Source organism: Lissotriton helveticus, chromosome 3_1 (assembly GCF_964261635.1).
Source record: "Lissotriton helveticus chromosome 3_1, aLisHel1.1, whole genome shotgun sequence".
In the NCBI taxonomy this organism is placed as follows: domain Eukaryota; kingdom Metazoa; phylum Chordata; class Amphibia; order Caudata; family Salamandridae; genus Lissotriton; species Lissotriton helveticus.
This window is the reverse complement of record NC_136061.1, coordinates 1,036,871,085-1,036,898,634: the sequence shown is the minus strand read 5'-3', so window position 1 is coordinate 1,036,898,634 and position 27,550 is coordinate 1,036,871,085. Positions and strand designations below refer to the sequence as shown.

Here is a 27,550-nt window from a genome sequence, read left to right as displayed (position 1 = left end):
ATGGAAGTGGTGAATATTTTGCCGGTAGGATGGTCCGATCACCACCTGATTAAATTTGCTGTGTTTAACACTAGGCAGAATGGCCCTACCCATAGGGAAGCTAGAAGTTTTTTAAGTAGGGACTGGAAAGCTCTTGAGGAAAGCAAGTGTCTCCCGGTACTCCATCTTGATGGGCCCTTTGACCCTGGAAAACAGGTGGAGGATAATTATGCAACCCTCTGTCTACATATTAATGATCAACTTGACCAGCTTGCCCCTCGAAAACTGGTCAAAAAAGTAGGCAAACCTTCTGCCCCTTGGTACAGTGCTGATGCAACTGTTAAAACTTGGGTGCAGACAGGCAGAACGGCGGTGGAGGAAAGGGTATTTAGACACAGATAAAGCCGCTTGGAAGGAGAAAATTCTTAGCTATAAGAAAAAATTGCCTCCGCTAAAGCTGAATAATTTGCAGATGTAATCTTGGAGGCTCCTAATAGCACCAAGAGTGTTTTTGAAATCATGAATGATATTGCTAGCCCTGCATGTACAACAACAAATAAGGTTCTTCACACGCAGGAACTCTGTGATAGTTTGGCTGTCTTCTTTGAAGATAAGGTCTGCAAAATTGTCAAAGGGCTGGAAGAGGATCGGTAACTGTTAGGACAAGAGCGCACTGCCAGTAAAGGAGTGTACGAGGTGTACAAAGTATGTGTGGTGCTCAAGATAAAAAATGGTCAGTTACCACGACCAGTTAATGTGCTAACAAATTAGCTCAAACAAAACCAAATATTTTCATCGAGCACTCCAAAGTCCAAACAAATAATCAGTAATCTATTTTGTCGTAACAGTTTTAATCTTGAATCTTTCCAATTGTCATCTTCATTGGAAACAGTCTTCAGTATTCAGAATATTCTTCATTCTACATATAGCCATGCAGCCATGCAGCCAACACGTGTTTCGTCTGGTCATATAAGACCTAAGACTTCCTCAGGGCTATATTTCTCCACGTTGCTCTGTATTGTAAACTGTGGTCCTATTCGTATCAAGTTTTAACCTATTTCTTATATGTATATACGAGTCTCCCATGTATAGCGAATAACGATATCCAGGTGTCCTTATCCATCACCTCTCGTACAATATCTTGTACTTAGGAGCGCGCATAACAGAGACTTTGGAGTGCTCGATGAAAATATTTGGCTGGAAGAGGATAGCACAGATGACGGTGCCAGTGGACCTCCACAGACTATGAAGGAGGGCTGGAAGCTGGTGAGCAAATTACCGGATCAGAGGCCTCTTCTAGATCACTTCGATATACCTTCTGTGGCGGATTTTAATCAAGTAGCGCTACTTGTTTCCTCTGGTTCACCCTTGGACCCTCTTCCTCATAGGGTTTGGAAAGCGATAGGCTCTGAATTGTTCTCTTTGTTAAGACAGTTATGTAGTCTATCCCTGTGTAGTGGGATGGTCCCATCCTTGTAGAAACAAGCAGTTGTATCCCCTCTCTTGAAAAAAACCTTCACTTGACCCAGTCTGTCTTAAAAACTACAGGCCTATCTCTCTCCTTCCATACCCAGTGAAGATCATTGAGCGACTGGTAAGCAAGGCACTCTCCCAGTTCCTGGAGGTAAATGATATACTGGAAGACGTGCAATTCAGGTTCCGCCCAGGACATGGGACGGAAACCGCCTTGCTGACTGTGTTGGACGATCTTTGCATGCGTGCAGATAGGGGTCATTCTGCCATATTGATCCTGTTAGACCGGTCTGCCGCGTTCTACACAGTCGACCACAAGGTCCTCCTGGAACGGCTGGAAGGAGTGGGGGGGAAGTGGGTTTGGCGCAGAAGTGGCTTTATTTTTATCTGTCTGACAGATACCAGGCAGTAGCCCTTCCCCCTTTTCAATCTAAGTTCACCAAGATACGTAATGGGGTCCTGCAGGGATCTGCGATCAGCCCTATATTATTTAATGCATATATGTGTCCCTTGGTGGATGTCATTAAATCCTACGATATAGGCTTGGTGAATTATGCTGATGACACCCAGCTTATCCTTTCCCTGGAGGGAGATCAGTCAACCACTCTAGATCATTTTCATGCCTGTATGCAGAACGTGGTACACTGGTTGAGAAATAATTCCCTGCAATTCAATGCAGATAAAACAGAGATCTTATGTATTGCTGGTGGGAGAGTGCCATATTCTCTCCCAGCTGATTTTTGGCCTATTCCCTCTGACTCTACATTGGCACCATCTGAGACGGTTCGCAACTTGGGAATCTGTTTAAATGAGAAGCTGACTTTGGAAACACAAGTCAACAAGGCCGTTGGGAGTTGTTTCTCCCTTATTAGGGCCCTTAGGAAAATTATCACCATGCTTCCTACACAGGCAACTGCATTGGTGGTAAGGAGCGTCATCATGAGCAGGCTGGATTACTGCATTGCCTTGCTGCTGGAGTCACCCAAGTACTTAATTGGGAGACTACAGAGAATCCAGACTGCGGCGGCCAAGTTGGCCTTGATGAGACTTCGACAGTCCTCTGCTTCTCAGGCCCAAACAGGGAAAGTGCTCCGTATACATAATAGGGCCCCTGTATGAAGAAACTCCTCAAAGATAGAGATATTTTATTGTGCCTCTTCATTTATCTCCATCTCCATATCTAACTTTCATTCTGAAACAAAGGCCTCCTCTGCTAGAAACGTTGGCGTGCTCTTCAGTCCCTCAATGGAAACGGGAATGATTTCATCGCTACAACAGCCACTGCAGCACAGTTCCAAGCACTAACTATAAGACGATTCTGCAGTGCTATCACTTTCTACAGTGTCATAACATTGATCGGTTCAGTAGTACTCACCAAACTGGAATATTGCAGTAGTCTACTCATGGGCCTTAACCTGCTGTCCATTCCTTCACTGGACAAAGTCTTAAACTTCACCATCATAGTCTCCGAAAGCACTCTTCTGCCACAAGATAGGCAGGCTCTCGTCTAAAAACAGAGCCCATTCAAAGCGCGGTGACTAGTATTCAAAGCACACAGTGATACCTCTCAGATGCCCTAGCTTAACATACACCAACCCACAATCTAATACCGGCGACGCAGAACCTACTAGTATCACCCAAGCCCACGTGTGCGGCTTCTCGGCTCTCGTCGTTCAACCTAGTAGGATCCCGCCACTGGAATTCATCTCCACCATTACTGTGGGCAACCTCCTCTCTTAGGCTTTATTGTGCAGACTTGTAAAATTATCTCCTGCTCATAGAAATCGCCACACATGGTGATGGCATGATGAAATAATGTTTAGCATATGTGTTTTTTGGTTAGTAAGCATTTTTGATGCCACTTTTAACAGAACTGGTGCACAGGAGCCATAGTTTGATCACTGACTTTGGTCTTCGTTAACCACCACCCCTGCTGGAAATTGTCCTTTTGTACACTTCTTTTCTAAATGTTTATTGAAATAATAAATAAAAACATACATTAATTAATAAATCATTCTCTTCACTATTGGATGGATCTTTATATATCCCAGTTGATTTGAAGAGATCTTTCGGTGCACTCAACTGTTCTCCTCAAACTGCAGTTGAATGTATCCTTTATACTGGGACTATTCTTTGAAGGGGTCCTCGTATTTCTATATTGCTCCATCATGGGTCTCCTGCGATGAAGAAAACTTCCCTGTTTGGGCACTCAATTTGGGTGAGCTGCATGATGATTAAAAAAATAATAGGTCACACCTTTCAGCCTCAGTGGCGCCTCGCACTCCTCCTGGCTGCCAACCCCTTTGTATCCACAGCCCTTTCGAACACTAAGGGCCAGGTCCTTGCAGACCAGACGGCACAGAGCCCCCTTGGATGCACCATTCTTATCAGATACCAAGGCTCACTTTGCCCAATCGGTAGCTCTGGCCCAAAACATCATGTCTGCAATCGGGTAATAGGCTGCAATCTCCACTGCCATCCGGCGCAGACGCCATGATGGGTTTCTAAGACAGACAGCAAGGATTATCTGCTCTTCTGACTCTGCAGACCAGCAGCTCTCCTCGTCATGCTTGCCTCCTTGACCTCAGAAGCCTTGATCCCTGTGCCTACAAGGATCTGTGTCTTGCACACACTGACACTGGTTCTCCATGCAGTAAATGTCAGACGGGTTATTTCGAGGTCAGGCTTCTCCATGTTCTAAAATGCAGCAGACGATTGGTGGATAGCACTGCTTCCAGAAGATGTGGAGGGGGAGAGAGTAGGAGATGACGAGCTGCCTCCTATATTGCAGTCTAGTGTTGGGCGCGAAGTGCTGGGTAGTATACTTTATTTAACTCCCTCCTAACCATCCAGGACAGGAAGGGAACTTTTACCGCATAACCACTGATCTGGGCCTCAGGCCATTGTATTTGTAAAGGAAGTATTTCAAAACTAAGCGCTAACATTTATAAGAACTAATTTATATTGGGTCCAAATAAGTAAACTTGCAAAAAGAATCCCAAAAACTCCTAGTTAGGTAAATCACAGGACTTACAAGTAGTAGCACCTATTGCTTGCTGTCCCTAAATCTTGCCCTTACTTCTGTGCATGTTGATCCGAGTCATACTGGAACATATAATAGGCCCGGGTAACCAAAATAAAAGTGGCCCAGTTAGCAAACCAGATAACTAAAAAAGTGTTCCACATTTGCAAATCCAGCCAGTTTTGAACTTGTAAAGACACGAATGTGTACTTTCAAAGGTAAGAAAGACTGCATGCATTAGTGTTTGTTAAAGGCAATGCTTGGGGTGATATCAGGCACATCAACAGTGAAAACTGGGCCAGCTAGCCATAAAACAAGCTCTACAAATTGCTAAGAAACTAGCCCACACAATGATCTGTCAGACCAGCCCATAGGTCACTGCCTGATTGCGCTGTAGGCTATTCTGACCCAGTGCTTAATCAGCAGAAGCAGAGACTGGCAGGAAATGGAGGTGGCGGGGCACGTGGGGTGCAAAATATAGATTTTAAAAACCTACTTACCTTCTCACGGCTGCCGTGTCTCCTCAGCCTCGCTTCCTGGTGAGTCCCGGAAGCAGGAAGCACAGAGTCTCCCCTACGCCAATCACAATGCTGCAATGCATGTTGTGATTGGTCTGAGCACCGCCCAGACGGGCACTGGGAGCCTGTGGATGATCCCCATCAGGCTGTGTATTACAGCCTGGTGTGGAACATGCAAAGTGCGCATGACTGCTTGGCCGGCCCAACCATCATGCGCACTTAGAGTCTGCATGAACCACTCCTCCCTTTGTGACCCCAGCCCGCCCTGCCCTAGCAAAAATAAAACCATAATAACATTCTTATCATTTTATTTTTCTGTTTTCCTCCTCTGAGAGCACTCCTACGCCTCAGAAGAGGTGCCGCCCCTGTGCTTGATTTGAGCCGGTGGTTTGCACCAGCACTTTATTGTCAACACCGGTCGGCTCTTACAACAGCCTGCCACATGGTGCCGCTGTTTGTCTTATTTTTTGAGAAGCACAACAGCTGTTGCTTAATAATGAAATATACATTAAAATCACGAATACCTGCCATCCAGAGCTATAAGAATAGCTTGGGCGGCATGCATTAGTCATTTTAATGTATATTTAAAGTCTACATTGTCACACTTGTGTGAGTGTGGTGGTTAGTAGTGATAGTATTGCAACTGGCAGCGCTAGTGGGAGCACTGGGTGACGTAAGCAGCATGACAAGGGCTCTGGTCCTTCATTTTTTTTTTGGGGGACAAATTAAGCACTGCCGTTTTTGCATGTTGTTATGATTGATCTGAAGAGAAAAACAATGAGGGAACGGAATCATCTCCTGGGCAGTGCAGTCTGTAAACATTCTGAGGTAGAGGTGTAAAAATAAAGGAAAAAATTGTTAAGAAACGTGCTGAAAACGTTACATCTGCATTTTGGCATTGTGTCTTTCAAGGATTGTTATCCGCATACACCCTCCCTTCTTTACCTTTTTTAATGTATGTACCCCTAGCCTAGACATCCGCACGTTACTTTGAGAAAACAAAACCGAGACAATATTTGAACGCTGTTACCTGTGTTGGTTAGTGAAGCCGCAGGTATTGAGCTAAACAGCAACAATACAGTCTAGACGAGGCATTCCCACCAAACAGCAAGCTCTTCAAAGCCAGCAAGCTGGGAACGAAGACGTGCTTCTGTTTCTATTTTTTTAGGCGCTATCTCTTTGATCTCCGCTTCCTCATTCTTCGCTCCCTCAGATTTCTGGTGTGTATCGGCGGCATCTCGTATAATTAGCCCGAGCCCTCCAAGGCCTCTGTGATTACGGGAGCGGTGCCCTGAAGACAGCCTGGAGCCAGGGGCGCTCCGGCGCGCTCCCCCTCCCGCCCCGAACAATGGGCGGCATCTCGGCCCGCCTGCGCCCGTCTGAGGAGATAATGTTACAGCGCGCAGGCATGTCACTCACCTCCAGCGATGGAGCCCAGGGTGAACCTGTAAGCGGACTCTGCGACCTGCAGCCAGATCGGCCGACCCAAGTCCCCGTAAGATTGCTGTGGAGGAAGCAGGAAAGGAAAATTATAAGGGCAACCAAGAGCCCAGCAGGCTGCCTCCTGTACAATGATACCCAGAAAAAAAACACTGTGTGTACGTTTCATTACAGATCAGGCGGTTTACCAAGTGCCCAGCCAGCAGCATTAATGTACAGTAAAATGAACAGGAGAAAGTCAGGGCAGGAGGGTGAGGAAAAACAGAGCCAATGAGGTGCAAGGCCTTAAAATAAACTATGTAAACACCCAATATGAATTCATCCATTCAAAATGCACCTACAAAACATTACAGTTAGATTTGTTTTTTTACCTAAGTAATTTGTACCAAGTGGAATTGACATACAAAAATAAACGACCACAGATTTCCAGTCCAAATCTGTCTGTAAATTGTAAACTGTGTGACTTTTTTTTTCAGTACTTCCAATTGGACGCAGGCATTTCTAATCACAGTGGTGTTCAATATGGGCCCAAAGCTCTACCCTTTATACATATAAATGCCTTGCACAAATTTAGATTTGAATGCATGCCCTATTTGCGAGAATAGACGGCTGACGTCGTGAGCACATGCGTTATTTTATGTTCGGAATATTGGTACAGCGCAACTATCACCACAGTGGGCCTCATTAGCAGTGTTCCTTAATTCCTGCCACACCAGGAATGATTTTAATGTACAAGAACACCATAGGTACAGACAATTTACCGGCTCTGAGCAGGCAAACTCCCTTGGTAGCACACTAGGTGAAAATGGAGTAAAATTTGCAGAACTCTGTGAGTGAAAACTAATTCCCACATGTTAGTCCCCAATCACATGTAATTTAGAGCAGCGGTTCTAACCCCTTTTGATTTCTGTGGACTCCTACTGAATCATTACTGGAATTTGGGGGCCCCCAATGAGTTATTATCGGAAGCCAGAGACCCCCAGCCTAGGAAATTTCTGTGATTGAAACCTCAAAACAATGCACAAAAGTACAGAAACATGTATACTCTGAGCAAATTCTCAAATATGGAAATAGTTTGTTTAATTCACAATCAACTACACAAAAAGTTGTCACATTTTCAATTTTCCTTCTTTATCGGTATAAACGTTTTAAATTTTAATATATTCATTTTAATATTATTACATTTTGTAAAACAGCCGCAGACTTCCTGAGTAGGCCTCGCGGACCTTCTTCTAATGCAGTGTTCTGGCCAAATTCCACAAACTGCTGTTTGGCAGTACTTGTTCCTGTGAGGCTCCAAAATGTGAGCACAAGCGAGATTTGGCATTCCGTAGCACCATTTTCTAATGTGGGCAGTTGAAAGTGGGTCGCCATCATAAGGCTGCTTCTCGAGTAGATTTGATGCAGCTCGAATAGATTTTCTACCTAAGGGGCAGCAAAATCATTTCAAATGGTTGCATGCTCTTGCGTACCAAATGGTGCCCTGAGAGTGGATTTCTCAGCACTGCTCGCTCTACTGGTGCTAAATTACAGTGCAAGCAGCGCTACTTGCTTGTTTCCACCATTCAGCGTAACTTCGCAGAATCACACCAAGTTTTTATGTAACTCCGCAGATACTGGCGTAACGAAACTGGAGGGGACCCCCTTCCAAGGTACGTGGAGGGGCCCCCTCCAGACTCAATCTTGAGCTCTACGGCCAGAGCAATGTGCTGAGGGGGCCCCCTGGAGATTGTGGGGGCCTGTGTTAAGCCACTGGCTGCAGATTTCCATGGATTGAAACTCCGCAAGTTCCACCCACCCCTAATATTTTCATATCCACTTGTCACCTGCATGGTAAATAGGCATGTACCCCTGTTTAAGTGACACAACAATATGTGAAACTAGCATTCTGACTTTCTTTTTGTTGGTCCAGCTGGCTGGTGGTGCACCAGTGCTACAAAGTGCCCCAAACAAAGGAACAACAGCGGAAGAAGCGCTAAGGCACCATAGCCGTGTCCAATGTGGAAAGATTTCATGGCAGGTGATTGGAAGCTCCGGCAAGAGGGAAGCGCCTGAAACAAAGAAGCAGCCCGGAGCTCACAGAACACTGGAAACCACAGTGGGAAGAATTGGCCAGTGGGCACTCTCTCCCTCCCCGCAAGCGTCTGACTAGAAAGTGGGAAAGCTGAAGGAGTCAGACTGTAAAGACAGCAACTTCCTGCTGTTGGGGAATTGGTGCCAGCCGGTAGGTGGTGGTCAGGCTCCTGTCCCACTAGTGGTGGCTGCTAATTTTAGCAGAGAGGGTGGGGACGGGACACAGACACATACACACTCCTTCACATACATGCATTCACACATGTGTGCACACACATTCATTCACAACACTTACTCCCAAATATTCATGCACACAGGCATGCATGTACACACCAAACATAACAACAACAAACAATCACACTTACCTGTAAAGCTCTGCCTCAGTGGTCCCAGGAAGGTTGGGGCTGCTGCCTTTTCTCAATGGCTGACCTTGAGTCAGCCAATCAGGGGCGGTACCAATTCCTACCTCGTCATAGAGTGGGATTGGGTCAGTCATCGTTGCTGACCACACCCCCACTCTGTGACAAGGTGTCAGTGATTGCACTCGGCCCTGGGCACTTCAGGGCTGGAAACGGAAGCGTCCAGGTTCGAGGCAATCAGTGACGCTTCCCCTCATCACAAGGGGGAGGGCCTTGAGGTGCTTTGCCAGACTGTAGAGGTCACGCCCACAAGAGCTGTGACATTTTCAGCCCAGCAAAGTTCATCATAGGCAGCCTGTTGCCTGCACATTTAGCGCATGTTTAGCTCCTGGCTGCCTGACCTGAAAATAAAGAGTGTTTGTTAAGCTGACCTTTCTGACAGACACTATTTATATCAGGAGAAAGGTGAGGAGGTGTGGTCCCTCCACCCACTAAGCACTGGCGTAACGAAAAGTGAGGGGGCCTCCCTGCACAGTACTTAGGGGGGCCCCCTCCGGGCTCAATCAGGAGCTCTCCCGGCCAGAGTTCAGTGCCGCTTGGAGCTAGGGCCCCCCTCCCCCCGCACCGCGTGGGCTGCGGGGGCCTGTGTTACGCCCCTGCCACTAAGATGGCCCACGGCTGCCCCCACCTTGTGGAGCACAATCAAATTAACTTGCCCCCATACAGCTAAGCCTGCACTCCCATATGAACTCTATGGTGGCCCACAGTGAAAAGGTAATGTGGGCCACATAAAAAGGAGCCTGAGGCCTGGTAGCGGACTGTGAGCCTCATTTCACAGAGGCACCCAATCCTAGTGAGAAGAATGGCATCAGGCTGCAGATGACCCGTGTGGTGTCAGCCTGCAGAACAGGGACAGACACCCCTGTAACATTACAGCTCCCAGGGCACTTAAATAAAAACGCTGGGGTGCATGGATAGCCAGGAGATGAAGAGACTGAAGTAAGCACCAGAGGAACTGAGAAATGTATGAGAGGCACCACTCATTTTAAGAGAACAGAGGCACCAGAGGAACTGAGAAATGTATGAGAGGCACCACTCATTTTAAGAGAACAGAGGCACCAGAGGAACTGAGAAATGTATGAGAGGCACCACTCATTTTAAGAGAACAGAGGCACCAGAGGATCTGCGAAATGTATGAGAGGCACCACTCATTTTAAGAGAACAGAGGCACCAGAGGATCTGCGAAATGTATGAGGCACCACTCATTTTAAGAGAACAGAGGCACCAGAGGAACTGAGAAATGTATGAGAGGCCTCACTCATTATAAAAGAACAGAGGCACCAGAGGAACTGAGAAATGTATGAGAGGCACCACTCATTTTAAGAGAACAGAGGCACCAGAGGATCTGCGAAATGTATGAGAGGCACCACTCATTTTAAGAGAACAGAGGCACCAGAGGAACTGAGAAATGTATGAGAGGCACCACTCATTTTAAGAGAATAGAGGGGACCGAGTGAAGGAATAACTTACAATCAGCTTCTGGCCACACAAGAGGGTTGAGCTGATGGTTTGCATCAGCACTGGTTCAAATAACTTTGATGCAGCCAGATGAACTGGACAAATGCGGAAGATGGGCTAGGACACTGGCAGAATGGCAGTAGCCTACTTGGAGTGGCATGTGCTCTAACACGAGGAACTAAGATACAACTGGCTGCTGCAGATTGGCTGGGTGAAAGGGCTGGCACAGACACCAAAGGGATGGACCGTAGAAGAGCAAAATTGGAAAGGAATTCACTAAGTCGTTAGAAACGTGGGTTAGAGGTTGCCTTGAAACTGTTTTATAGTACTTTCCCAAAAAAGGGAAGCTTGTAGACTGGTCTCAGGTTCTGAAGGTACGACCTGTCCATATTTTAACCTTTTTCTTTGTAAGGGTTTGTAATTATGATAATTAGGGGTATGATGTGTTGGCTGCAGATGTTTTCTGAAGCAGGGCTAGAGTTACCAGCATCTGAGAAAGGATTGGTAGAGGTAATGATATGCAACAATAATAGTGCATCTAACTTATGAAAGGATTAGGATTATAATTTGGAAGTGCCTCTTTTTCTGTATGTATGAGGTAGGTATTCCTAGAGAGTTTCTTTTGAATTCCATGTGGATTTTCTGTATTTTCTAAGAGAAGATGTTAGCAATTTTGTTTACTATGGTTGCTTTTTAATTGCTGCACTGCTTGCAATGTTTGATAATTTGTAAGAGTGCACTAAATTGTTTACTGCTTTGTTGATACATTTAAAAACGGTTTTTCTGAGTAAAGTACAGTCTTTATGAACCTTTTTTGTGTGTTCTTTTAGATCTTGGAGTATATTTTCAGTTTGTTCTTTTCTCAATGCTTTCTTGTTATCCTTTTACAGGCCTTGAGTCTTCCAGTTAACCAAGAAGGAAAGGGCTTTCCTGCAACTGATTATATTGTGAAGGAGGCAAGGTTGTTTCAGATGTTCACTGAAGAGGTGTTGAAAAGGTAGAGATGTTTATGGTCTACTTAAAAAGATAAGATATTGAGGGAGTTGACGAAAGGAGCTATCCTTTAGATTTCTTCTCAAGATTTTCTAAGGTCTAGTTTGTCTTTTGATCTGAAATGCTAGAAAAGATGTGTGGAAAATTATTGTGAAATAATTGGTCCAAACCAGTTTGAAGGGTAGCCAGAGAAGATTATTTTTGAAAGGGCAAACAGTAGACTCAGGGTGCTTCCTTTTTTTTGAGAGTGTTAAGTGAGCATAATTCTTCAGTTTATATTTTTTGGTTGATGTCTCATTGCAAAATCTCCTTAAAAAAAGTTGATGAAATATTGTCTTTATTGAGGTGATGAGTTCGCTCAAGTGTTAGATGAAGAATGTACTGTAACCTATTGGAAGGTGTAAGAAGAAGGATATGTGTTCTAAGGAAAAGTTTCATACGTTAAATAATAGTTGTTTACCATGGATATTCTCCTAAATGACATAAAAGGTAGACTATCTCTTCACAGCTACGAAATCCCTAAACACAATTACTTTTATTTTTTTAAGCTTCCCAATTCAACTATTTAAATAGTAAACATTCCCAAAACAGCAACATTTGCATTTTATAATTAAATATTCGAAAAAAACAGTGCATTTGGCTGAAAACACACCTCCGCGACACAGTGCACTTAGAGGAAAAAAGAAAACAGAAAATGGTACTCCAATCAAAGCATACAAACATTAAGAATTAAACTCTCCTCCTTTAAAAATCTTGGAAGACTGCTCTGTAAAATCATGCCCAACAAGGTGCAAGTTAGGCAGTTCTTTTTTGGAGCAAAGGGAAAATACATATTTAGAGCATCCTGTTCAAAATCTGTTGCCCTTAAAGCAGGGAGATGGGAGGGGCTTTTATGAATTCAGAGAGAACACTTGTGGTGGGGAACTAGTATCACAAGTAACTATATTTCCCATATTCTCCACGGCAATCTCTCTGATAGTCATAAAATGCAAAATGGAGTAGCAAGCTAGGCCAAATTTAAATGAATGATCAGAAACACAGAGTTGAGCTCTTAGGCAAAAACGTTACAAACAGAAGCCTGACCCACTAAAGTTGGGAATCCGAGCTGAAACAATAATGCTTAGCCTCTTCGGTGCTCATGACGGCTCCCGGCCGCCATGAGTCACTGTAGGCGTGTGCTCATGACGGCCAGGAGCCGTCCGAACGTTGCCGCTCCTCCCACGCAGTGTTAATTCCCCGTCTGTGCGTGAGAATTAATCAATGGGCGGAGTTCGACAGCTCCCGGCTGTGATGAGCACACGGCCACCGTGATTTATGAAAGCCGAGAGCCGGCATGAGCAGCGCAGGGCCCCTCACACCACGGCGGAATTCGTGCTGCAGCGAAGGGGCTGACAAAAATATGGACCAATATCCTTGTGGCAGCCTTACAAATGAAAGGATTGGGGAAAGTTTTAATTAGAGCAGCAGTAGCCACCTTCCTGCTAGTTTAATTGGCTCTGGGCTCACCAAGTATGGACCCATTTTTAGGTCTCGCCAACCTAGCGTTGCACCTCGCTAGTGCTGCTCGCTCTGCAAGGCATATTGTAGTAGGGTATGTTTTAAAGAAGTGGGGTGGAAGTCCCACCTCAATTTTTCATTGGCTTGCGTCATCGTCTATGGTAAACGCTGGCCTTCGATTGAAAATTAGGTTTCTTAGTCCCTCCTTGTTGCCGCCCTGTATCCTTTTGGGACGGCCCATCAGGACTGGATCTTTTACTTGTGGCGTTACACTGTCGGTAAGCACTATTTTTGGCCATGCCTGCCCCAAGTTTATTTTTGCATTACGCTTTCACTTTAACAATAGCCTCCGCCCCACCCCGCGAATGCTGTGTGTGTGTGTGTGTGTGGGGGGGGGGGGGGCAGCTATTGTAAAGTGAAAGAACAATGCAAATCTAAACAAGCGGCTGCCTTCTGGGAGTTGTAGTCTTGGTTTACTGCGCTGGAACCCACTGGACTATCACCCCTGAAGGCAATGACTTGTGAAAGGTGTTTTCAGGCCTGGGAGAGTGGTTTCCTTGTGACGATAACCCTATTCTAATAGCATTATCGAATGTTCTGGAAGGCACCACCATGAGGTAAATATTACACTTCCTGCCCCCTCGTATTCAGTTCAGTCCACATAATTGCAGTGGTGAGGAAACTAAAATGAGATGTATTGAGCCCTGGTGGGACTCCGGTAGGAACAGTGCAGCCAAGGCCCTTGGCACAGTGAGCGCGGGAGCCACTCTGGGCCCTCTGCCACACTTGGGGCATTGCCTTTTCAGAGGGGTCGGAGGTTAGGGGGTGGTGTAAGGGGATTGAAGTACCGCAGTACAGGCCTTGGAGAAGTTAGTGGTATTTACTGTCTCTGTCCCTCTTCAGATGCCCTCGCCTTCACATCCGTTCTGTAATTAAGCTGGGGGCAGATAACTAACATTATTGACTGGCTGCTGGCAGAAATCAGTACACAGGTTGGACATGATGCTTTCCGACTGTTGTTACAAGACGTGTCCTAGGGCCCTGCCTACAAAGGTGTCCTTTTCTATCAACTACAAACTAAACAAGCATTTGCAATGCAACAGGTCCCACATTTACGCAAATTTGAGCTATTGGCATTGTAAATGACAATGCCGTTTATTAATGTGTTAGTTTTTGAAACATAAATAAAACGCATGGTCATTTACTCTGCCAATAGCTTAATATCGCATAAATGCGAGACCTATTGCATTGCAAGTGCTTGTTCATAACAGATAACAATCCAACAAACAATACTTCTGTCCATGAAAGTGCTGTGAATTAACTTTCTGTATTGGATCTAAAGGAAGAGCCATGAATTTGGAGAGTACCACTTTTGATTCCCATGGAGAAGGCATTGTAACTGGGGGAAACACTTTCATGCGGCCCTTTAGGAAATGCCAAATCACTGGAATGTGGAGAAAAAAGATGCCCAAGTAGGAAACTTGCGGTATGCAGTGATGGCTGCCAAAGGCTTTCTAGTAGAAGAGAAATGTAAACCAGAATTTACCACAAAAAAAAGATAAGGTAGTACTGTCTTCAGCATGTTCTCGGGTCTGCCTGACTGCTGATATACCACAGGCAGAACCCCTTCCATATGAATGTGTATGAAGACCTCAATAGTTATGCTTTGCCTCTCTCCTAATGGCCATGCAGTCATCAAGAAACTTCAGGTGTCCTAACTGCAAGACCACAGATGCCAGGCTGACAACGCGAAGATGAATGGCTGGCATGAAAGACTCAGCACAACACCCTGGGAAGGAGATGCAACCTGATTAGCAGTTTCTTGTGCAGCAGAAAGGACATGTGAAGAAGACCCAGGTACCACCCCTAGTGAGTCCAATCAGAGAATGTTTGTGTTGCTTAATCTCAACTTGGAGATCACCTTGATGTAAAGTGGTAACAGAGGAAAAGAGCAGTGATGTCCCCTCAGCTAACTCAAATGTGCGTGCAACAGAGAATGAGGTACTGGAAACCTGGAGGAATATGAATAATATCCCCAATAGGAAAGAAAAGATGGCTGTCAGTAATTAATCATATAAACCCATATGTGCTGCTTTGACAAGTTGCCACTTGGTTTCTGCTTTTATGTTTTCAACAATTGAAGGTGCATGTCAACCATGATACTCCAGACCACCAGATGGTGCATGCATTAAGAAGGAAATGAATGCAGTGTGCATAGCGTGTTGGTGCTACTTGCAAAGAAGCTTTGCGTATGGCATAACATTGGACTGTCCAAGTTCAGCAGGCAGCACTTAAAATGACAATCCTGCCCTAAGATTCTTTTTGTGTTCCAAATCATCTCACTCCAACCTTCGCAACATACTATCCAGAGACTGCAACAAGCAGTAGACCAGTTCATATGGGCTAAGAAAATGCCTCAGGAGGCCAAACAAAAGACATGCACACATGCTTTGTGAGATACCCAAGCTCAGTCAAGGAAACTACATGTCCCTTGAAGCCACAAGACTCTCAGAAGGTTTTCAAGTGGTGGCAGCCATTTTGAAGTCACAGGGTACAGGTTCCTTATGGCTCCAAGGGTCCTTGACAGGCAATTCCGTAAGAAAGTTGCTTCAGGCCAGGATACGTTTACAGAGTTAAGAAAATTCTTGATGATTACTTGGAATACATTTGGATTCAGTAAAATACTAAACTGGATACAGGGAAGTATTCTAGGAAACCATTTGTGTTCAAGGATTTAGAATATATTTCTAAATACTAACGCAGGAGCTTTCCTTTAAGCATATGAACTTGTATATCATATAGCTTGCTGGAGAAGTGTGGCTCACTGGTTAGAAGCGGCAGACCCTGAAGCAGAGGTCGGCCCGGGACCAGGGTTCAATTCCCGACGCGGCAGGGTCTTGGGTCAATGTCCGCGGACTCGATAATTCTCGCTCAGGTGCCTACGCTAACCATGGGTCCCACTCTGCAACTCTGGGCAATAGCTTGCTTAATCTCCACAACGGCCCTAGCAACGCCGGGGATGTCTGGCTTCACCTTGGGGTGCCCTCTCACAGGGAAAGCCAGGACGGGTTCCCCAGCGGTATACAGCGCCAGGACGCCACGTAACGAGGTAACAGTGCGATTTACAAGTATACATACATTACATTACATGCCATGTAAAGAAGAGTAAGGATCCTCATCCTGTCACAAATTTTTATAGCATTTCTTTTTGACACTCGTATTATATTACAGTATTGTTGCAGGTTGGGAAAGTGATTGCTTGTTATTGGGTGAACTTTATAACACTAATCTATGTTTACTACATTATAGTGTGTAAACCTGTCATGTTTAACATAATTCAAAATACCAGAACATGCTCTTATAATACAGAAGGTAGCTGTCTGTAATCAGAAAAGTGTAATAGCTCTGAATTCTTTAGACATTTATTTCATAGATAATTTTGTTTGAGCTGTAGGATTACTAAAGAATGTCACCAACTTTAGAGAGTTGGAAACACAAATGATTTTGGCCATGTTTTCTATATATTTATTTTAATCGTAAAACATGGAAAACTAGTTTGAAAAAATGGTGTTCCGGGATTTCACACACGCAGGGAGATATTCTAGATTATAAGAACATTAGAGAGAATACCATTGTGCAAAAATTGCATTGGTTTATAGTTATAGCTAAAAGACTAGAGGAGGTGAGCAAATATGAATCTACAAAATTGCCGCTCCAAAGATTTTGGTGAATAAGGAAAGACCTTCACTGCTTTTGTGTAACATGTCCTTGAGGGAAGGGCATAGCCATTTGGTGTTCTCTAATGGAGGGGAGGTGGGAAACTGCCACATTTCATTAAGGAAGATCTACCTTGGAGGAGGCTATGAAGTCAGAAATGTGAGGACCGCAGAATGCAGCCTGCCTGGGCCATCTGCAAAGAACTTACTGGAGACAGCCACTGCAGCGCAGCTCCTCGCCCGTAGAGTGATGCACTCATGGACTCCGGTCACTTGAATCCTGCTGCTGAGGGTAAGACTGATTTTGGGGCAGTCAACCCCGGGGAATTTGCATGCGAGATAGCACTTCAGCACTGGCGCTCTTTTGACTTTAATACAAAGTTGGAGTGAGACTCCTGAGAATTGGACTACTAGTGGTGCTGAACCTGAATGTCCCCTAAAGTGCACAGGGAATAAGCATTACCACTAGTTTGAGAGAATCAGGTATCAGGGAACCGCTTATGGAACACTAGAGCCCTGACCTCAGCAGACTGTGTGAGATGTTTGTGAACGTTGTATTCTACTTTGTAGTGGCAGCTGTCAAACACATATTTCTTTTTTCATAAAAGCAAGCATTTGACTGGATAATCATTTATTGCTGCTGCTTCTATTTTGAGTTGTGAGTCTGTGTTCAACCCTCTGTATCTACTTCTCTCTGCCCCCAAAAAGTCTTGGACTGTTCAATCCAAGCAGCTACTGAGAGTCAAGTGCTGAAAAGGTACTTGGCCAAGTTGCTCAGAATCCATAGTAGGTCAGGCCTCGGGACATCAAGAATACAAAGCATCAACCTCCAAGCTTGGGCCCTGTAACCCCTGTATACCCCGTGGCCCTCTGAACAGGGTTCTCACAGATAGGCGCCAACGGTTTAACGTCAGACCTATTCACCATTACCAACGGTATCCGGCAGGGATGCCCATGATCTCCGTTATTGTTTATACTAGCTATAGACCCTTTGGCTGGACATTTACTTGCATAGAAGACTGTTCTTTTATACTGGCCGACTGCTACTCTCAATGTATGTGGATGATATTTAATTATTTGTTAGAGGGCATACATAGAATAGCTCACTTTTAATTTAAAAAGACTGTCTGATTTGTACAGTTTTCTGGACTCTCCATCATTTGGACAAAGTCAGAACTACTCCCCTTTACAGACTGAATGACTTCAACTGCTCTTGACTGCAAGATTCGGTGGGCAGAAGACGTTGATAAATATCTAGGCATAACACTTTACAGAAGAAAAAATTTTGTAGTTTGCTTGAACTAAAGTCCCTTGATTAAAAGATTAACTACACGGATGGAAAGCTGGATTAAACTTCCGCTGTCACTGACTAACTTTATGAACATTCCCATTACTCTCATAAAATGTTTCTTAACTTATTTGAAAAGCCTATTCATCAAATTCAACTGGGCTGGTAAATGGCTTAGGATGATCTTAATACACTCACAGTATCCTATGAGCTGGGTGAGGTTGAGGTCCTAGATCCCGTCCTATAATATTTGGTAGCACAATGCCATTATTGTAAACAATGGTATCACCCAGATGCCAGACTTCCCTATTTGAAAGATAGGGGGTATCGTACTGGAAGCTCTATTGCTGAAAAGCATACCAAGAAACTAGACTGAAACAAAGACAACAACAACCATATTCTGGGCATGGAAGAAACTGGACAGGCAGGTTGGATTTCCACTTGTATACTCTCCACCGAGTTCAATAGCACATAACTCTATTCTACCCCTGGATAAGGAATGCCTTGTACAACTCACCCTGACAAGGTTGGTTATTTGAGAATTTAGGGATCTATACTAGCTAGGAGTGTTTGTATCATTGGACATTCAAAGGATTGTCCCCACTCTACCACTTAATTTATGCTAGAATGAGAAACACGGTAAACCCTACCCAGATTCCAAGATGAACCTAGATATTTTACAGCACTATTTAAGGTTAACAGGCATTCAGATGGGAAGAGGTGGGTTTCCAGACTGTATAATATGTGTTCTACACTCCATACACATCGCAGCGCACACTCTGCACTAGATTGGGACGTAGACCTAACTTTTAAAATTACAGATGAACAGTGGAAATACTGCTGCATGCACACCAAACTAGTGTCCATGAATCATAAGCATAAACTATTACATTTCAAATTTCTACATCATACTTACTGTACATCAGAAAAACAAGCCTGAATAGATGACACCAGAATGCATCAATGTCCTCGATGTGGTGCAGAACACGATGTTTTTTATCATTTGGTTTGGTTACGCCCTTCCATACAGGCCTTTTGGTCAGATGTAGTGAAGATGGTGAATGGGATGATTGATTGCACAATATATTTACTACCACTGATTGTATTGTTGGGATACAGGAGGATGATACTTCCGGTGGTACGTAGAGTAGCTGAAATTGTGCTCCTGCTACCTAAGAGAACAATAACTAAGAACCGGTGTGGGAAATGTCTATGCACAAAGAGGATTGCTTTAAAGATTTCGCTCAATAGAATCATAAGAGCAAGCTAAGCTATTTGATATTCTTCAGCCTCCAACTTCACTGCATAAAGTTATATGGAGCTCCTTGCAGCATTATTTAGCCCAAATGCATGAGACTGGTGAGCCCTTGCAAATGGATTTCCAGGTGTCGCAGGGCTAAGGAATTACAGCCTCTTCAAGCTACCTTATTGCCCTAGACTTGCTGGGGACAAGTACATGCTATTATACCAGGGGAACAGTAATACTAGTCGGATTGGACTATGTTTGCAGTGACAGTAGAAGAGACAAGTATTACTTGAAATCCCTATTCTACTGTACATGTATTCACAGTCAATCAACCAATCAGGGTTTAAAAAGGGTGACTCCTCACCCGTGAGGGTCTCAAGGCGCTGAGGGGGGTATGTGGGGCTGCTGATCCGTATGGGCGCTGGAGGTCAGTCAAAGAGCCAGGTCTTGAGATCATTCTTGAATTGGGTCAGAGACAGGGCTTGCCTGAGGTGGAGATGCAGGGGGTTCTGGGTTTTGGTGGCACGGTAGAAGATGGATCTCACACCAGTCCTGGTCTTGCGGATTCATGGGACGGTGGCCAGGACCAGTTGGGCGGAGCGCAGGTGTCTGGTGGTACGTGGAATGAAAGCGGTGGTTCAGATATGCTGGTCCTCCATTGTAGAGGGCTTTGTTAGCGTGTGTGAGGGGCTTGTTTGAATCATACTAGACTAGATGGCCTTTGACAGCAGACTATCCAGGAAGAGTGACAGGGTAGGGCATTGTTTCAATATTTCTTATCCTGCTAATAGTTTTGTACTTGTGCAATGTTATGTAGATGTAATATTAAATAAAAATTTAAAAAATGAAATTTCAGTCAATAGGATTTGTTTTCTGCCCCTCCAACATGACTTTTCCATAAATGAATGAATGAAGCTGATTGGTAAAGTGCAAAACAGCTGCACCAAGAAGGAGCATCCCGGCACTAGGTGAACAGTAAGATGCAGTAGAAGAGCAAACGTAAGAGGGACCAACAATCATTAGGTTTCTCTTTTGAGATGGGTCTTTAAAAGGTTCTTAAATGAATTTAGTGAAGTAGCACATCTTATTGTGATCCAGTAAGAGGTTCAAGAGCTTTGTTGCCAAGAAGGAAAAGTAGCGCACACCTGCTCTGGACTTTCTGATCTTGGGGATGCAGAGTAGTTTGTGATTGGCTGAGCGTAAGACTCTGCAAGGAAGATATCTTTTTATTTTATTGCAAATGCACATATGACCTTTCAGTTAAGTGGCCCAAAATGTTAATATCAAGGCTTTGAATTCCATTCTTTTAAGCTATTCCAAATTGATAGCCTTTTATAGAACACACAACCTCAACCCATTGCTTATCAATACACTAGCCATCTCAACAATAACTTCATCCATCGACTCATATCTTGCTACCTTCTTCACTGTTGTGTGAATAATACAGCTACCTTGACTCTGTGTCTGCTATTACAATTGCTCTTCCTCAGGCAAATCCATCGTTAGTCCACAAGGACAGGTTCAAGCGATATTTTTCACGCTACTCCCCACTATGTAAATTATTCTCCTTTAGTTTCGAATAATGTAAATGTATTTCATCTGGATGTGGCAACATTCTGGAATGAATCCTACTCACTCTCATGGACCATGACTTGATACCCCTACTCCAGCTACCACTAGGTGTGAATCACAGCAGTGAACTACTGTGACCATACACTCGTTCCAAGCTTTAAATACACGTATGGATATATTTCATAAATATCTGTGCATTCAATAGTCATAGGCTGTTGTATTTCTTTTATACATTTTTAAAACCTTTACAGTTTCTCTAAAATACATCCAAAATATGTCTGAATGTATGTGTGTCTGCTTTGTATTTATTCACATAACTGCTAGCATTTGCTACCGGACATCAATGATTATATTTCCCTTTTTAAAATGATGGCTGCATGTTGTTGCCTTTTCCAGTGCTGTAGGCACAACACTGGTAGCAGTGAATGAGGCCCACTTAAACTTGTCTGATAATCTATAAATGAATCCTCTTATGCAGTATTGTGATGGTGAAAATGTGTTATAGTCTTGTAGCTAGCAGAACACATGCTCAGTAAGCACAGTTTTCTGTAGAAGAAAAAGAATGTGTGCTAATGGTGCTGACATCTCCTTATAACTGGCTTTACAACTAAGAGGTGCTCTTCATGCATCACTGCTATAACACACACCAGGAGGCACAACTGAATATAGTACACATGCAGGTTACAAACAATTTAGAAATGCATTCACTCAACATGTGCTACATGTTCATATGTGGTTCTTGTCTTACAATGTATTGAACAGCCTATAGGATTTGGCTCATTCTGCTTCACTATAGAAAATTCTGACATAAGACTCCCATTGTATAATAAAGAAAATATGTGTTGTTTGAGTCATTCCAACTTTAAGAAAGCGGAGAGAGTCTGCATTTCTTCTCCCAACTCGAGTGCCTCAAAATGTTGCGCTGAGCATCCCAACCATTTTCTTTGCTTTTCAAAACCCCAATATACAGGATGAAAGAGAAACGCTTTACTTGTTTTCCTCACAGCTGGAATCTGATTTCACATTGTGTACCACAGAACAGAGGCAGCTCTATGTCACCGTTTCAGCCGCACTAAAGATTTTCAGCTTCTTCGAAACGCATGCAAAGCAAACAAAATGAAAATCGGAGAGGTATAAAAATATAAAAATAAAAATATTTCAAAATAATGTTGTCGCCGAGATCTGTCTTTTGTAACAATAATTATTTTACACTGTGAGACTTTTTCCCAATGAACACATTATGGCTGGAGAATATCAAACTGAAAATGCAAACATTGGAGAATTAAAATGTTCAAATTCGAGGCAGACAAAGACGTAAATAAATCTTGTTTATTGTTGGAATTGTACGACTACTACAATATTATACCCGCGTACGTGCTACTGGCATGTTTGCTTTTCCAACCTGGAGAGAATGTTCTCACTTCTAGCCCACGTGCTTACATTTACTCACCCAGAAATAATGACTTTCCTCCCAAAGTGCACAATACTATACACAAGTAGAAAAATTATGATGTTCTCGACAAGATAGCAGTTCGAGCTGAAACTTCAAAACAAGATCAATTTGAAACAAATGCAGGACTCACATTTTGAAAGCTGTGGTGGTATTTTGTTTTTTGGTCCATGTATATCCATTATTTTAGTCATTTGACTGTAGGAGAAGTTCTACAATTTTAAGTGCCATGGAAGGAAGCATGCTAATTATCCATAACAATAGCTCTTCAGCATTGGGATTTCCCATTGAACCTGCATCTTTGAAAAAGATGGGTAAGTTCTGCACATCTTTCAAGCAAGACAGTTTACATCTTTGCATCAGCTAACACTTAGGGTCTGATTCTGATTCGGGTTGGAAAGCTTACTGACTGACTACAGTGAGTATTGAAGTTGATTATGGTCAGCTACTGCAACTCCACCCACAAAACAATTTACTAGACGAATACCAGTACCATTTATGTCCCCTCCAAAACCCACAGACTGTGTTCAGTCAGGGGTGAGCTACTCTCCATCTTGGTGTCAAAACAAATGGCTACTTCTGTACTACTCTCAAGCCCGGACTGGCCGTTGCGGGCACCGGGCAATCCCCCGGTGCGCCGCAAGTTTGGGGGCCGGTTTTGCAGAGTTTCGGCAAAAACGGCCCTGTAACAAAATCGTCGAAAAACGGCCCTGGCAAAGAGTGCTGTCGCACCCCCAGTGGTTTGCAGTGCTCAGCACAGGCACTTAATCATCAACACCAGGGTGCTTTTCATGAGCACCAGTTAAGGACACATGATTTATGGTAGGCACAGGGAGATTAAGTAATTTGCCCAGAATCACAGGATGTTAAACCGACACCGAGACTCAAACCTAGTGCGCCAGCTCTAAAGTCGGCAGCCCTGGCTATTAAGTCACAACCTCTCTCCACTTTCATGGTTAGTAGAAAATAGGCTGGTGCAAGCTGCTTCCTGGCGTCAGCCCCTGCACGTATTTTTTTTCTTACAAATTAACCACTGGCTGCGTGCTGGATGCAGCTCAAATGTCTCTAGCAGGCGCGGGGCGGAGACAACACATTATTATGGAACGGTCTTTTATTAGTGCCTCTGATTAAAAGAACACACCGTCAGATGAACTCTGAAGAGTCCCACATTAGTCTTGAATTTCAGCTGTGATTGAGCCTAAACGTTAGTCTAACCTCTGATGCGTGATACTTAGCAGAGCTGTTCCCTGCTTCTGTCTGTATCAGTGTTACAGTAAATATCTGATTAGGTATGATGTAGTAAGTGTTCCATGTGCATGTGTAGCTACCGGGGATGAAAAGCAGCTTAACTATGTAGGTGGGCTGTGCATTACCTTTGGTGTACGTTTGGCAGAGTAATTACAATCGATCCTATTGGGGTAGGAGCAGAAAACTACCAGAAAGGTTGCAAGAAACTGGAAAGGTTGATTTGAAAGGTAGAAATGGAAAAGAGGTAAGAGAAGATTAAAGAGGGAAATACAGAAAGAGCTGGCAAGAGTAGGCGTATCGAAAAATTGGGAAAATTAAGAGAAGCAGTAATGTACGCCTTTTTTTGGGCAGGCATTATAATCCTAACAAGATTTAAAATTTTGACCTATGGCTTCCAAGGTTGACTGGCCACTGCCTCTCTCATTTCATCCTAGTCTCCAAGCACATACGGATGTCACGTAACCTGCAGGGTTCTTCAACCCAACTTAAACGGATTTCTTTTTTGATTCAACCCCATTTCCAAGAAGTTCTGTCTGCTAGTAACCTTTTGGTTCTATGGTTCTATTCCGGTCAAATTCCCTGTGTAGGTGCACTTACCAAAATGTATAAGCATTCTACAATTTGGGCAGGCAAGTAGGTGAATTGTGTCATCAAATAATAAATCATTTAATTTCTTACGGTGAAAATCTGCTAAGAGCCACGGTAGAAATGGAAATGCGCAGGCAGGAGAGAATGATGAGAGCTGTGCCTTGAAGGTTACTGACTGATGGTGACTTGTAACTTCCTGATGTTATTCTACAATGTGTCGTTCAATCATGTACTGTACTAATGTGATTTTCTTCAATAACCAATAAAAAAAATGTATTAAAAAAAATCTGCTAAGAGAGTACTTTTTAATGGGAAAATCTGCTAACAGGAAGATCATTACTATTTGTTATGCCTTTTACCTTTTCAAGTTTTAGGTCAGGAATTGTACTGTATTTGTGTTTGGTACGATTAGAGTAGTGCTTAGATGCTAGGCTAGCACCTAACAGTAGGTAGGGTAGCAAGAAATAGTGCAGTATTATTTACTTTCACCAGACTACGAGTGATGACTTAGTGCGAGTGAGGTATATATGAGTTAACTGTATTATTAAGAAGTCATGGCATGATTCTGCAGCAAAGCAAGAAGCTAGGCTGAGAGGTGCCTGCTACAGGAAGCTAACATTATTTAGATGAGATGTTTCTTCGGTGCAGTAGAAACTGACACTGGTTATAAACAAGCATTTATGTTGTAAGCTGTGAAACCTGAGAGTGTGAGCATGTAGGTGCATGATCACGTGCTGTTTTGAGTATAGTTTGGGGAACAAAGTATAGACAGTGTGCAACATATAAAAGTACTGATGGGCAACGAACGGCCTAGATGATTCTTGAGCAAAAATATTCTGGAATGGACAGTTGCCAGTGCTTTGCATATATGAGTCTGCACTGCGTACATGTGGGTGAGACTCAGCGTTGACCTGAGGCCACAGTGCGATGTCACATGATTACCCTTCCTGAGGGCGCGTAGCAGGGCAAAGCTGGCCTTATCTCTGTTGAATAATACTGTCAAGAGTCAAGACTTTGAAACACTAGACTAATGATGTATGGGGTTATATTAGATATAGATGCCTTCCAAATATGTATCTGCCTATTGCTTTTAATTGGCTTTCATTATAATAAAATGCATGCTAAAACGTCTACCCCGGGTATGGTGTAATTTCTTGAGTTGAGCGCAATAAAATAAGGTTACATCTCTGTTCTCAGGACTTGCTTTCTGGGTTTCGGGGTTCCTACTGTTTCTGCCAATTTGGATCAACGTCTACGTAAAAGACACATGCCTGACATGTATAATCTTTGTAACAGAAATACCGTCCATCCCTCATCCAAGACAGGAGTTACTCTTGCAAACTGATTCCTAATATTTGCTAGTGAGATTGCATATTGGATGGCCATGGAGAACGCTGCTGTGTGCTGGTTAGTATTCATAGTTAAAGAAGGAACCTGGTCACTGAGGATACATCACGCCTGGCCAAATGGGCACGCTTCTCAATGTCTGTGGGAATCCTCCTTTTGTGGCAAGTAAATTAGCTTTTTCTCAAGATGCGCAGAAGGATAGAAGATCTCAAAACAACTGAAAAGAACTGCTCCATAGTTAAAGATCCTAATTATGTTTTTATTTTAACATGGCCTTCTCAAAGGACATTCCATATGTTTATTCTGGGCCCTCTCCACCAGGTTTTGCTGAACTGGAAAAGGGTTTTATTGCTTAGTGAATGGATCTGTTTTGTTTTCTTTCAGTCGTTGAGTTGTAGATCACTGTAATAGTAGGAAAGCTCTTTGTTTGTATCAACAGTTCCTCCAAATGAAGGATCATTTATTTACTCCAATCTTCCCAAAGCTGGCAACCAAAATCCATAATTTGCTCTACTACCATACTTGAATGGTTGTATTTTTATCTTCTTCTCAATATTGTTTAGCGTAACAAACCTGATGAATGCATTACAAACGACCTCTTGTAGCTATCCAAAGATCATGTCCAGCTCAAAAGAGATGGCACTCCCTTCCAGTAAATAGAAAATGTACTCAGTGTCTTGAGGGACTCAATCTCAATTCAAAATATTCTGAAAGCTGGCCTAAAATGGTTTAAAATGTTACCAACGTTTCTATGTATGTGTTCTTGTGTACTCCAGAACAGTGCTGGAGTGATCCGTCATAGTACATATTATTTCTTCACATGTGGCATTTGAGTAAAGGCATTCTGTGGTGGCAGAACTGTCTGGGCTCAGGAAATTAATGAAGCTATGTATAAGTCAAGTGACGAAAAAGCTTCAAGGAAGCCAAGAGCTGATGAAGCAATATGATAAGAATGAAAAACAGACTCAGTACCAGGTGGGTCAGGGGGTTGTTTTAAAGCTCATTTGTCCAATATATTAAGAAGATACATGGTGTGGGCCAAACAGCATTCTGACAGTGACAGGAGGTTAATGAAGAGAGAGTGAATCATTCCCAGACTTGTTGCACAGCGATAAGAAAGATGGATTTATTGAAGAGGTATAATTTGCTCCAAAAGTGACTCCTGAGTAGCAGAGAGTGTAATGAAATGAAATGAAAAGGAGACTTATAGAGCGCAAAACATTCACCCAAAGGTATCATGGTGCTAGCTCAGCACAAACCAGACAAGATCAGCAGAGACAGCCTCAAAGAGTAAAAATCCATGTCTTAAATGCCTTCTTAAATGGCAACGGGAGTTTCTTCCTTAAGCCGCACTGGAAGTGTGCTCCAAAGTCTGGTGCTACTGACCAGAAAGCTCCTTCCCCCCCAGGCACACTTTTTAAACCTGGGAACAACCAAGTTGTGAGAGTGTGCTGAGCTGGCGGGCAGGAACATAAGGCTGTAAATTCTTTTAAAAAAAATGCTGGCCCAGTATCGTGAGTGGCTTTGAACGCAATGCAGAGAGCCTTAAACTGTATCCGCTTTTTCACTGGCAACCAGTGAAGCTTGTTGAGCGCCATAGAGGCTGATTTATGTTTTGGGATATTCAACTATAGACGCGCTGCAGCATTTTGCACAATCTGAACTTATTGAGGCAATTTTTGCGGAGGTTCATAAAGAGCTAGTTACAATAGTCGGCAGTAGAAGAGACGGCAGTGACCTGATTAGCAAGGCCTTCAAAGGAGAGCATAAAGTCAAACTTAACACCCAAGTTTTTTACCTTGTTATTTGGATTGGTTAGCGGGCCAAACTCTGAGGGCCATAGAGCGGGGGCCCAGAAGTTAGTATGGTTACCGAAAAGTAAGACCTCAGTCTTACTAGCATTCAGCTTCAAACAATTAGCGGACATCCAGTCCCCCACCTGGCGAAGACAGGTGTGGAACTGTGCCGCTGTTTCGTCTGGAGAGCCTGTCACTGAAACCACAATCTGGGTATCATTCTCATACGAAATAGCAGAGAAACTCAAGGATCTAATTAGCCTTGCCAATGGGGCAATATAGATATTGAAAAGGGTAGGGCTCAATGACGAGCACTGTGGTACTCCACATGGCAGTGTGAAATTCAGCAACTTGTACTTAGCAAGAGCCACAAACTGTTCCCGACCTGACAAGAATGATTTTGGTAGCGCTAGCGCTTTTCCTTTAA

The 27,550-nt window shown here is 43.6% G+C and overlaps 1 protein-coding gene across 1 annotated transcript in view; it reads right to left on the bottom strand.

Moving 5' to 3' along the window:
- SLC25A12 (solute carrier family 25 member 12) overlaps positions 1 to 27,550 on the bottom strand; it is a 513,431-nt gene that overhangs the window by 138,046 nt on the left and 347,835 nt on the right. The window contains exon 10 of the mRNA XM_078681570.1: positions 6,412 to 6,496. Coding sequence (XP_078537696.1) covers positions 6,412 to 6,496 — 85 coding nt within the window. The remainder of the gene's footprint in view (positions 1 to 6,411; positions 6,497 to 27,550) is intronic.